The sequence below is a fragment of the Petaurus breviceps genome, unplaced genomic scaffold, assembly GCF_028583685.1.
Source record: "Petaurus breviceps papuanus isolate PSGF00001 unplaced genomic scaffold, PetGlider_PUasm1.0 90692, whole genome shotgun sequence".
NCBI lineage: Eukaryota > Metazoa > Chordata > Mammalia > Diprotodontia > Petauridae > Petaurus > Petaurus breviceps.
Window position 1 is genome coordinate 5,265,977 of NW_027187313.1, and position 12,215 is coordinate 5,278,191.

At 35.8% G+C, this 12,215-nt stretch overlaps 1 protein-coding gene across 9 annotated transcripts in view; it reads left to right on the plus strand.

Moving 5' to 3' along the window:
- COP1 (COP1 E3 ubiquitin ligase) overlaps positions 1–12,215 on the plus strand; it is a 248,876-nt gene that overhangs the window by 64,446 nt on the left and 172,215 nt on the right. For 6 of the 9 annotated variants that reach the window (XM_069065516.1, XM_069065509.1, XM_069065507.1 and 3 more), the window contains exons 7-8: positions 5,072–5,131; positions 11,434–11,510. In XM_069065516.1, the coding sequence (XP_068921617.1) occupies positions 5,072–5,131; positions 11,434–11,510 (137 nt within the window). The remainder of the gene's footprint in view (positions 1–5,071; positions 5,132–11,433; positions 11,511–12,215) is intronic. The other 3 variants (XM_069065513.1, XM_069065514.1, XM_069065515.1) reach the window with 1 other exon arrangement.

A 12,215-nucleotide genomic window follows, 5' to 3' on the forward strand; every position in this document is an offset into this window, starting at 1 on the left:
TAGAAATAATAAACAAAAATTTAATATTGGGTAATTTATCTTTACTCCTGGTGCTGTGACTTCCTAAATTTAAATGATTGTTCACTTGCTTCAATTATTATTGTTACATCTGATTCAGCTAATTGTGGTATAAATTTTATAATTTAGATTTTTTTTTTAAATAAAGAGAAGTAAAATATTCTTAGTCTGATAAGTCATTTTGCGGCTTATGGTTCAGTGTTCTGATAAATTTGGTGATCCAAATAGGTCTGATGGCCAGCATTTAGACTACTATAAACATTGTCAATTCTGTCAAATTAGAATTACTTAAATAACATCTTTATGTCACATTTCAATTTTATCCTTCCCATTTGGCTTTCTTACAATCCTGTGACAATGAAAAATCCTTTTCTTAATTAAATTACATAGCTTTCAGGTAGTCCAATAATTTCCAAATTATCTCTCCTGGATCTATTTTCCAGGTCAGTGTTTTTTCCCATGAGACATTTAACATTGCCTTCTATTCTTTCATTTGTTTGAATCTGTTTAACATCAACTTGATTTCTCTTAAAGTCATTAGCTTCCCTTTGCTCCAATCTAAATCTGAGGGAATGGTTCTCCTCAGTGAGCTTTTGAGATTCTTTTTCCATCTGGCAAATTCGGCTTTTCAAGGCATTCCTCTCCTCATTGGCTTTTTGAGCCTCTTTTGCCAATTGAGTCAGTCTATTTTTTTAAGGTATGATTTTCCTCAGTCAGGCTGTTGACTCTCATTTTGTAATTTTCTTGCATCGTTCTCATTTTCCTGCCCCATTTTTCCTCCACTTCTCTTATCTGCTTCTTATGGTCCTGTATGGCCTGTAACCAGCTCTTATTTTTCTTTGAAGCTTTTGGTGCAGGAGTTCTGACTTCACTGTCTTCCTCCTGTTCCATGCTTTGCTCCTTTTTGTCCCCAAAATAGGAGTCTAATGTTGCAGTCTTCTGTTTGTTTTGGTTCCTTTGTTGCTCCTAAGTCATTTGACCCCTGGGCTTTTTGCCATAGTAGGACTCTGCCACCAGACAGGGGAGCTTTAATCCCAAATGCTGGGGTTTTCTCAGCTGTGGGAGGTATTAGATGGTTGCCCTCTCTGAGGCCTCCACATGCTCTGGCAAGATGGTCATGCACCCCAGGACCTCCACCCTAGACTGCAATCCAGATCCAAGCAGGTTAAAGCAAGAGTGATTAAACCTTAGACTGGTCACTTGGTTCCCCTACACTCTGTAGGCCAGGAACTGAAGCTGCAACGTGGCCCTGGTGCAGTGTCTCAGCGGCTTCTTGCCTTGGGGGCAATAGGTGATGCACTCCCAACTACTGGTCCTAAAGTCCACATTGCACTGACCTCTCACTTTGTCCTTTTTATCTATGTGTTGCTGAATCTGGAACCAGCCACAGCTGCTGGTGATCTGGAGTCCCTCCAGACGCTGGTCAGGCCTGACCTGTAGCTAAAACCTCCAGCTCACGGGGGGCCTGGGCTCGGCTCGGCTCCCAGAGTGCTGTGCTGGCAGATTCCGGCTGACCTGCCGGGCTGTCCTCAGTGGGAGCTTAGCTTCTTTGTGTCATTTTGTGGGTTCTGCAGCTCTAAAGTTTGTTTAGAGTCCCCTTTTACATGGATTGGGGAAGATGGAAGCCGGAGCCCCGCAGAGGTTCTGCTTCTACTCCCTATTATTTTATTTTAAATTAATTTTTCTTATTTTTTTCTTTAAACCTAGTCATTGTTTAATAGATTTTCTCAGTTTCCATGTAGTTTACAACTTTTGCTCACGTTCTTAGCATTTTATTCTAATTTATGATCTGAAAATGATGATGCTTGAGTAGTATTTTTAAAAATTACTTTTATTTTTGGATTTCAACATTCAGCTTCACAAGGTTTTGAGTTTTAAATTTTTCCTCCTTTGCTCCTTTGAAACCAACTCTGGTAATGATACTTTGCCTAAGATCACGTTTTTTATGAAATATTTAAGTTAGAGAATGCCAATATTGTCATGGCTAGGACTCTTGTTCAGATTTAAAACACTAAGTTAAGTGAAGTAAATTCATTGAAAAGTTTATTTTAATTCTTGTTCTCACTACAGTTCTTCTCAATTGACAGATTCATTCTTAACCTCAAATTATTATCCATATTAGGATTTCCTATGGTCTGCAGAAGGATTATAAATGACCCTTTTTAAAAATGGTCTTTCAACATGCAGAAAACAATTCATGTAAGGAGAAAAGGTGTAAAGGCTGTTTTCTATCTGGTTTAAGGTCACATTATAGATGTTGGTAGCCCCAGATGTGATTTTTGGCCTGTCATTTTATGTTTTTTTGGGGAAAGCACTGGATTAGGAATCAAGGGTACTGTTTTCAACTTTCAGTCCTGTCACTAACTTTAAGACCTTAGGCAAGTTATAACCTCCTTGGGCCTTATTTTCTTTTGTAAGAAAAGGTGGTTGGACTAGATGATTTTCTTTAGCTCTAAAGTGTTGATGCATTGAATGGTATTACTATACACTGCAGATATTACTTTTTGTCTTCTCATTCCTTTCATGTACCCTTTTCTCCTTGCTCCCTGGTAGCACCCCAGCAGAAAATATTATCCCTTTTTTTCACTGTAAGACTTTCAAGATGTACCAACTAATTGACTGCTCTGCAAAGGTGGAGATTGTCATGACCATTTTCTGTTCTAATTGGACTCTTAAAAGTTCTTTGCTGGGATACTGGAGTGAACTGTATATAGAATTTAATGGTGAAAGTAATTTTTTGTATTTTGGTAGTTGTAATATATAAATTTCACCTATTTAAAATTCTTGGTGTTTCCTAGCTTGGTTTCATTTTAGGCAAAGTATAATTAGTGTCACCTTTAGTTTATAGCAAGAAAAGAGTAGGTATCACTTTCTTAGTCCCTATGCCTTGGAGTTAGCATTCTTTTGGCTAGTTTATCTCACTCTACTCTAGTCCACCATTGTATTATTACAATAAAAATCGTTCTTTGGGTTTCTGGAAGAATTCAAATTTTGTTGACTTTTGGTCATATTAGACTAGCTAGCTTCATAGCTACCATCTGCTCACTTGCTAAAACTATGACCTTATTCTTCGAAGTTTTGTTTTTTCCTCTCTTTAATTTGGTCTTTGATGTAGCTCCTTTGTGCGCCTTTTTCTTTCTCTTTGTCATTGCATTCAGAATTGTATTTTTTCTTCTACCTTTTCTCAGTAATTTTTCTCTAAAAACATTTCTATACCTCTACATGTCTACTAGCTAATCATTCTAACCCTCAAAATTTAATCTTGTTCCATTATTGATAAGTATTGTGTATTTATTTAACTTATATGCAGAGCGCATCATGCAAAATGTTAGGCTAAATGAATCAAAAGCCAGAATTAAGGTTTCTGAGAGAAATAATCAACAAATCGCAGACATACAGATGATGCCAATCTGATGTCAGAAAATAAAGAGCAATTAAGAAGTCTTTTGAAGAGGGTAAAAGGGAAGGGTGCAAAACCTAACTTGAAGCTTAACATCAGAAAAATTAAGACCTTGGGTCCTATCACTTCCTGGAAAATAAGAGAGAAAAGAAATGAAAACACTGTCAGAATTTTTTTTTTTGGGATCAAAGATCACTGCAGACAGTGAAGCAGAGACATCATTTTGTTGACAAAGGTCTGTGTAGTCAAAGCTATGATTTTTCCAGTATCAGTGTATATCTGTGAGAGTTGTACTACATAGTAAACTGAGCACTGCAGAATTGATGCTTAAGAATTGTGGTGCTAGAGAAGATTTTTGAGAGTTCCTTGGACAAAAAGGATATCAAATTAGTCAAAACTTAGAGAAATTAATTCAGGCATTAATTTATGAATTAAATTAAAACTAACTTTACTGGAAGGTCAGATAGTGAAACTGAAGCTTAAATACTTTGACACATAGTGAGAAGACAGGACTCAATTGAAAAGACTCTCATGCTGAGAAAGATTGAATGCAGAAGGAAAAAAGGGGTGGCAGAGGATGAGATGGATAGAAAGTTGTCCTGGAAACAATGAACATGAACTTGCATAGACTTTGAGAGATAGTGGAGGACAGAAGGGCTGGCTATGGTCCATGAGGTCTTGGAGAGTCAGACTTAGCTGAATGACTGAGCAGCAACAAATAGTCAATAGAGTATTGGACTTGAGTCAGGAAGAACTTGATTCAGATGTTGCCCTGGCTTTTATTAGCTGTGTGAACATAGACACAGGCCATTCTATTTCCATTTACTTTAAAAATAGAGATGCCTAAAAGGCACTTTTATAGAGAACTCACACAGTGCAAGCACTCACATAGAGGTCAGAAGAAGTGATGCTGGTACACTCAGGGTCCCAATTAAGAACTCTGGAATTGATTGTGAGACATTGGACACACTGGCACAGGACTGCCCAGTATGGTGTGCCTGCATCAAAGAAGGTGCTGTGCTCTATGAGCAAAGCAGAATTGCAGTAGCTCAAAAGAAATGTGAGATGCACAAATTTAGAGAAATCTCTGTTCCAAATCTTTGTATGAACCGTTTGTGCTTGGCCTGTGGTAGAGCCTTCTGAGTTCTTATTGGTCTGATCAGCCACAGTTGGACACACTGTGCTTTGACTCTGACATCGTGGTCAGAGTCATTTTGGTCCTCTTTAAGCATGAACGACAACAACTAACTAATGAGAATGTAGACAAGTCACTTAACCTATCTGATTCTCAGGCAGTTTTCTCAGACTATAAGTTATAATTTGCCCAAGAAGAAGGAGTTACTACTCCTTGATTCATCCCTTTATAATTTCTCTGTTCTGGTTTTCACAGTCCAGTTACATATTAAAGGTAACTTCTTTCCTGACTGTGGAAATGTCTCCTTTTCCCTTAAGCTTTTAAAATAACATTAAAAAAAAAAAAAACAGAAATAAGTGGGACCCCCTAGTTGATCAGCACTTTTGAGGAGGGGACTGTTTTATAATTTATTACTTCAGTTACCTGATTTCGGCCAATATCTAAGAAGAGTTCATTTGTGGCTCTGGTGATGCCAATTCAAATTACTTTAGATTTTTCTTTTCTCCTTTTATCCACAGCAACTGGAACAGATCCAAAAGGAGCTAAGTGTTCTGGAGGAGGATATTAAACGAGTGGAGGTGAGGATCTAGATATTGTTGAAACGCTGGAAAGTTTTCATATCCATCAAATTACCACCTTTGTTGCATATATTAACTTTATGGGATTTGTCTCTGTAAAGAAAAAGTAACAGATGTTACTCTCACTAGTTAGTGTATTTACTGACCAGTATTAAATTTTGTGGGGGAAAAAGGTTGGAACGTGTTTTCAAGTTACCAATATGCAATGCAGTCTATGTTTGGTTTCATGGTACCACATTTTTTTTTAATAGTTGAATAGAGAAAAATTCAGTTTCATCATAATAATTCTAACAAAACCCCAACTTCAGTATTAATATGAAAATAATTCATTGCTACTTCATTCCTCCAGCAAAGAATTATTAAGGGTTTCTTATATATGAAACCACTATGCTTGGTACTGAGGGAGATACAAAAGAAATGTAGGCCCTAATTCTCATTTTCTAGCAGTATAGAAGTAATAATTCTTAATTATCTAATTACAATTTTAAAATACACACTATATTTATTTAGTATATAACTTTGTACAAGTTGTATTACTCCAATAGAATGCCCCTTGAGGGCAAAGACTATTTCATTTTTGTAATTGTACCCTTACCTTCTAGCATAGTGCACATAAGTAGGCAGTGAGATGGTTGAATGAATTTGGAGTGAGGAGCACCTGAGTTCACCGTGCTTACTTTTTCTTACTAGTTGTATGTGTGACACTTAACCTCTCTTAGCCTCAATTGAAAGGATGGACATTTAATAAATTTATTGACTGACTGAGACATAGGATCATCTCCTTTACTTGATGTAATGAAAGAAAGCTCAGTGACCATTGGTAAGTTTTGTAGAGATTTTTGTTCACTTACAGATAACTTACTTAGATCGAGAATTCTTAACTTGTACTTGTTTTAAATATGTTTTTTTTTATAATGTATTTCAGTATAACTTTTTTTTGTAATCCTATGTATTTTATTTTGTGCATTTAAAAACATTTTTCTAAGAAGGGATACATCATTTTTCCAGACTGTCAAAGGGATTCAGGACCCAGAAAAAGTGAACCACTGGCCTGGATGGGCCCTAAAGTCCCTGTCAGTGCTGGGATTCTATGATTAGGTAACAGTAGCCAGGTACCAGACGTTCATCTGTTATTGTAGGTTGAAAAAAACATTCTTAGCTATCATTTAACCAGTATGAATTCATTTTGCCTTAATTATTATGTCTTCTCTAATTTTTTTTTTGTTATCACCATTGGTGAATAGATAATAATGTATACCTATACACATTGCATATTATATATTTTTTTGGTTTTTGTTGTTTGTTTTTTGGAGAGCAGTTGGTGTTAAGTGACTTGCCCAAGGTCACACGGCTATGTTTTGTGTTAAGTGTCTGAGGGCAGATCCGAACCCAGGTCCTCCTGACTCCAGGGCTGGTGCTCTATTCATTGCGCCACCTAGCCGCCCCCATTGCATACTATATTAATAATATACACTATTCATAACCTATCTAAATTAAAGCTTTCTCTTGCAACATCTCCACTGAATTCATTGGTACTGTTTTTGGTTTGTTTGTTTTTTGATTGAATTTTGTTGGTAATAATTTAAGCTGTAAGCAAAACTTTGCTTTTTGTATTCAGTCAACTTTTGTTTTATGGAATGAAAGTGATTGGAATTGGATATAGGAATCATTGATGAATTTTTAATGTTTCAATTCAGTTTAGTTAATTAGGGGAAATAGAAACAGCCCTCAAATTTTATTTCCTTTTAATTAAAATGAAATATAATTTTTTCTTTAGTAATCAGTGAACAAGCATTGATTAAATCCCTACTATGTGCCGTGTATAAAAGGACATTAGTAAGAATTTGGTGTATTTTTTTTTTTGGCATGTTCAGATTTTCCTTTTACTGTTAACATTTTAGTTTAGTGTATCAGTCCACTCTGCACAGTTACCAAATTAATTGCATTTTGGCATAAAAAAGATTCAACAATTTTCTTATTCAGTGCTGTTAGGTCAAATCACTAAGCATTCATTAAGTTGATAGTCCCTTCTCTCAAGGAGCTTGTTTTCTAATGGAGGGAAGAGAACACATAAAAGGGAAGTTTTAAAAAAGGGTTTTGGGGGTCTGGAATTAGGAGTCACTTGAGTCGAGTGGAACCTATACAGGATTTGAGACATGGCTAGTTTAGGTGTTTTCCTTAAAGTGGTTCTACCCATGCCAGTAATTTAGCCACTGCACCACTCGCTATTATAGGAGTTGATCAGCTTCACCACACTACCAAAAAAAGTCCATGACATAATAAAAGTTAAGAACTCATGCTCTAAGCCCACAAATTGAGGAATAGGTATTTGATCATTGAAGAAAATTTACTACAAGGACAAATTTAAGGGAACTACTGGAGTTGATTAAGCAAGGAGTTTCAGGAAGGTCACTTTGACAGTAGAGTGGAGGATGGACTGGAGTGGGAAGAGCTTTAGCCAGGCAAATGAAGCACACAGCTATTGCAGTAGTCCAGATCTGAAATAATGCGGCCTTTTACCAGAGAGTGTCAGAGAAGAAAAAGTATATGTATGAGAAATGTCATGAAGTAGAAGTAACAGGACTTGGCAACAAGTTGAATATAGGGGGAGTGGGAATGCGTGAAGAGTTAAAGGTGACATCTACATTAAGAACTTGGGTGACTGGGAAAATGGTGGTGCTATCTACAGTAATGGAGAAGTTCAGAAGCGGGGAGAAGGTTTATGAGCAAAGGTAATTAAGTTTGGGGCATGTTTGAATTTGAGATGCCTTTGGGACATATAGTATGAACTGTCCAAAAGGTAGGTGGTGATACAGGAACTGAGGTCAAGAGAGAGACTAGGGCTGCATAATAATGCCAGTGAAGTTTATAAAATGTCCTAAATGTATTTTATCACTATATATTTATTTTCAAAGTTATTCATTCATTTTTCAAAGGTATTAAGCACAAACTGTAAGGGGAGTTCTGTATTACTGGAGCAGATGAAAAGTTAAAAAAAAAAAAGACATGGCCTCACCTTTGTGGAGTTTACAGTCTTGTAGGGTGATGAACCACAATTATTGACAACCATAATGCACAATATTTTTTTCCTAAGTGCTATAGAAATGTGTAACACCAAATGGTATGTGAGATTCCAGGGGAAATTTTCCTTTTGAATAGGGTACTTAGATTTTTGATTATGACTGTGAGTTCTTAAGATCTTGCCCAGAACTTCATTCTAGAGATTCTTTGCATATTTCTTCTGTAATGAATCTTAGTAATAATAAGCCCATTAGAAAATAGGTTTCTACCCCCTGAGAAGGGATAGTTTAGATGCTTCTACTCTTCACTCTTCAGAAAACACTTGGCCTTAAACAGGTGTTGTCCCTTTCTGTAGTCCTAGAAGGAATATAAAAGAGGTTGTGGCCATATATTAGGTGTACAAAATAAATGCTTCTGAAGTAGGATCGTAGAATCATAGATTTAATGCTGTAAGTGATCTTTGAGGCCACTGATTCCAATCCCTTCATTTTACAGAGGAAGCAACCAAGAAAAGAGCTTTGTTGATTTGTCTAGTCACCTAGCTATATGTACATGCTGAGGCAGGATTTGAGCTTAGGTCTTCCTGACTCCAAGTCTAGGGCTCTCTCCGTTGTGCTTTTAGAATTGCTTGTTAAGACTAAAACTCTTGTTACTATATTATTATTGTTATTATTATTTGCTTTTTGGAGGGCAGTTGTGGTTAAATGACTTGCCCAGGGTCACACGGCTAGTTTTTGTGTTGTGTCTGAGGCCGGATTTGAACTCAGGTACTCCTGACTCTAGGGCCGGTGCTTTATTTACTACGCCACCTAGCCACCCTTGTTACTATATTATTAAATGTATTTAGACAGTCTATTGAATCATATTGCTTTAAAGATGACAGTATAATATTTAGATGCACATCTGATAATCAAAATGAGTAGCCTAGCAGGTGAAAGTTAGGGCTGTCTACTAGAGCTACTATTTTCCAATATATCTTTCTTTTGAAATCATAGAACAGTCTAGCTATGAAGGATTCTAATGTCAATAACTCTGTTCACAGGTCCTGAAATTTAAATTATTAAAGTTACTTTGGTGTAGTTTTTGACCCAACCTCCCATTGTCACTTTAACACTCTACCTTTACCATCATGCAACAATCTCTCTTCCTTTGAAGTTCATTCATACTCAGTCTAGATTATGAAAACTTCCAATTCCCTGATCATTTTCTCTCCTTTCTCAAGGAGTTCAGCACCCAGCACTGTCTTTTCTTCCATAGCTCTTATTCTTGTCTTAGGGCACTCCATGATCCACACTGCTCCCTCAAACTTCCTAATTTACTCATTTCTCACTTTCTTTAAATCTCGTGACCAATTTTTTAATAATATTTTAGCCACTCGCTTAGGGATGTTTATATCCTAGATCATCTCACTGCTACATTTGCATGTGTTCCACTTTAATGAAAAATTTTGATATTCTTCTAACTGGCCACAGTCTCTTATTATTCCATCTTTTTATGTTCCCCAGCCTTCCTAAACCTATTATTTGCCCTCATTTAGATGTCTAATCTTTCTACATTTTAGTACTTTCTTAGTTAGCCTTCCTTGTAAATTCACTTTCCTCTTTCCAGTCTTGACTTAGCCAATGTAACTTCATGCTGCCCTTAGCTCTTGAATCTCTATCTCCCTTTATCCGTGTCTGCTAACCTCTTTTCAAACTTTAGCCCTGCTACTCTCATCATCTGCCTCCTCCTCTCATACAAGGAAGTCATAAAACTGTGCTGATAGGGTACATTACAAATCTGTATTATTTTACCTCAACTGGTAGCTTTTCTCTTGTTTTGCCAAACTAATACAAAACACCCCCAACCAAACAAACAGAAAAACAACAAAAAACTATCCATACTTCCTGGTTCTCTTTCCTCTTTTCTTACTCCCCAACCTTGTGCAATATGGTTTTTGATTTCATCACTCAATTGAACAATCTTTAATTGCTAAATCCAATGGTCTTTTTTCAGTCCTTATCCTCTAAGTTACTCCCTCTGGGTTTGTGAAACTACTTTGTTCTTAATTTACTTGTCTGACTGCTCATTTTCACATTTCTTTTGCTGACTTTTCTTTTATCTTATGTCCCCTAACTGTTGGGCATTTCCAAAAGCTGTCTTTGGTGGTCCTCTCCTCTTCTCTGTATTCTCTTTTTGTAACTTCATGAGCTCCCATTGACTGAATAATTGTCTCCATGGAGAGCTATGTAAGTTTAGTCTTTCCCTTGAGCTATAGTCCTATTTCATTAATAACCTATTAGATATCTCAGATTGAATGTCCTAGAGAGAAACTTAATATATCTAAAACTGAACATGTTATATCTTCCTACAAATTTATCCAACTTGCATATTTCCCAAGTTATATCAATGGCACCACCATTCTTCCTATTGCCCAGATTCATAACTTTTATGTAATCTTTACCTTTTCTGTTTCCTTTGTGCTATTTATCCAGTCATTTACTTGCCACTGTACATCCTACTCCCCTTTTGCAAAGTAATATCAATACTATTAATAATGTTACAGATATTAATAATGTCATATTAATAACTCTATAAGAAGGAAAATTTCTTTTTAGCTGTAACTGAGAATTTTACTTTTTTAAAAACACAACAACAACAAACCATCAGTAGGTTGTTTATACTTGGAATGTTCTGTTCCCCACATCTTGTTTACATGCCAGTGTTTCTGCCCATCCTTTGTGGCCAAATTCAATTCTCTTTTTCCCCACACAAAGCTTTCCCTAATCTTTCTAGCCAGAAGTAAATATTTTCTCCTGTCAGTTACCACAGTACTTTGTATCTTTTGATCATACTTTCACATCAATTATAACTTGATTACATTAACTCAAAAATTTATCTTCCTTAAGAGACTAGAACTTCTCTTATGGCAGGATCTGTATCTTGATATTCCCTCATAACACCTAGCACATAGTAAGTAAGCTCTCTATATTTATTGGATTAATAATAAGTTAAAAATAACTGCATAATATTGAATGACAAGCGAAAATGTTGTTTTAAAGAAGAATCTAATTTTTTTTTGTTTTTGTTGTGAAATTTATATTTTAATGGGGCTGTAATCTTATTGATGTGAATACTTTTTCCAGTGATACAAATCATACCTATCTATGTCCATACATCATGACTCTTGTCCTTGTCTTACTGCAAATTTACATTAGGATTCATCTGATATTCTTGGAGGTCTTCTTTTATTTTCTTGACAAACTTATATTTTATCTGTACCTTAATTTTTGTCTTTTCAGGAAATGAGTGGTTTGTATTCCCCTGTCAATGAGGATAGTAAAGTGCCTCAGTTTGAAGCTCCCTCTCCATCACACAGGTAAAGCTTTGAGTTCTCATTTATCTGGGATTTATGTTAGAATAAATATGTGATACTAGTGTTTGGAAGCCCTTACTGTACAGTGTATCAAACCCTATAGAAATTTCATTTCAGTAAAGTTTAAAGATTAGATTCACATAATCCATCCTTTTTCTTAAATTTCTGTATTTTCATTCCAAGAATAATTAGTGAAGAGACTACTATAATGTTTTGTATCCACAATTGGTTTGAAGTTTTGAATACTGAGTATGTTGCAGTACTGGTTTCTTTAACTCTTTAGTGAATTAGAAGCATCAAATAAGAAACTCATTTTATAACACATTAAGTATATGCCACCTGTTCTTTTCTTATTGTTGACTTCATTTTTATTCTTGGCATATGTAACAGGGAGGGTACAATCTGCCATGAATTGAATGAATGACTATAATAATTAGTTAAGGGCTGTTGTGGCTTATTGAAAGACATTTGTGGAAGGACCATAATCAACTGTTTGTATCAGATGCCTGGTGTGTTAGTAGGAAAAGTAACACTAAGCCAAAAGATGCCTACGAACATTTGAATGAATACATTTCTTGGTAGAGTATGGTATGGAGTACACGTAAATGTTTAACTTATAGTAGCTTATTTGGAAACTTGGAAGATGTCCAAGAGGCCTAGATGTTTTGTGAGTCACCTTTTGCTTTAAAAAAAAAAAAACAACTCATT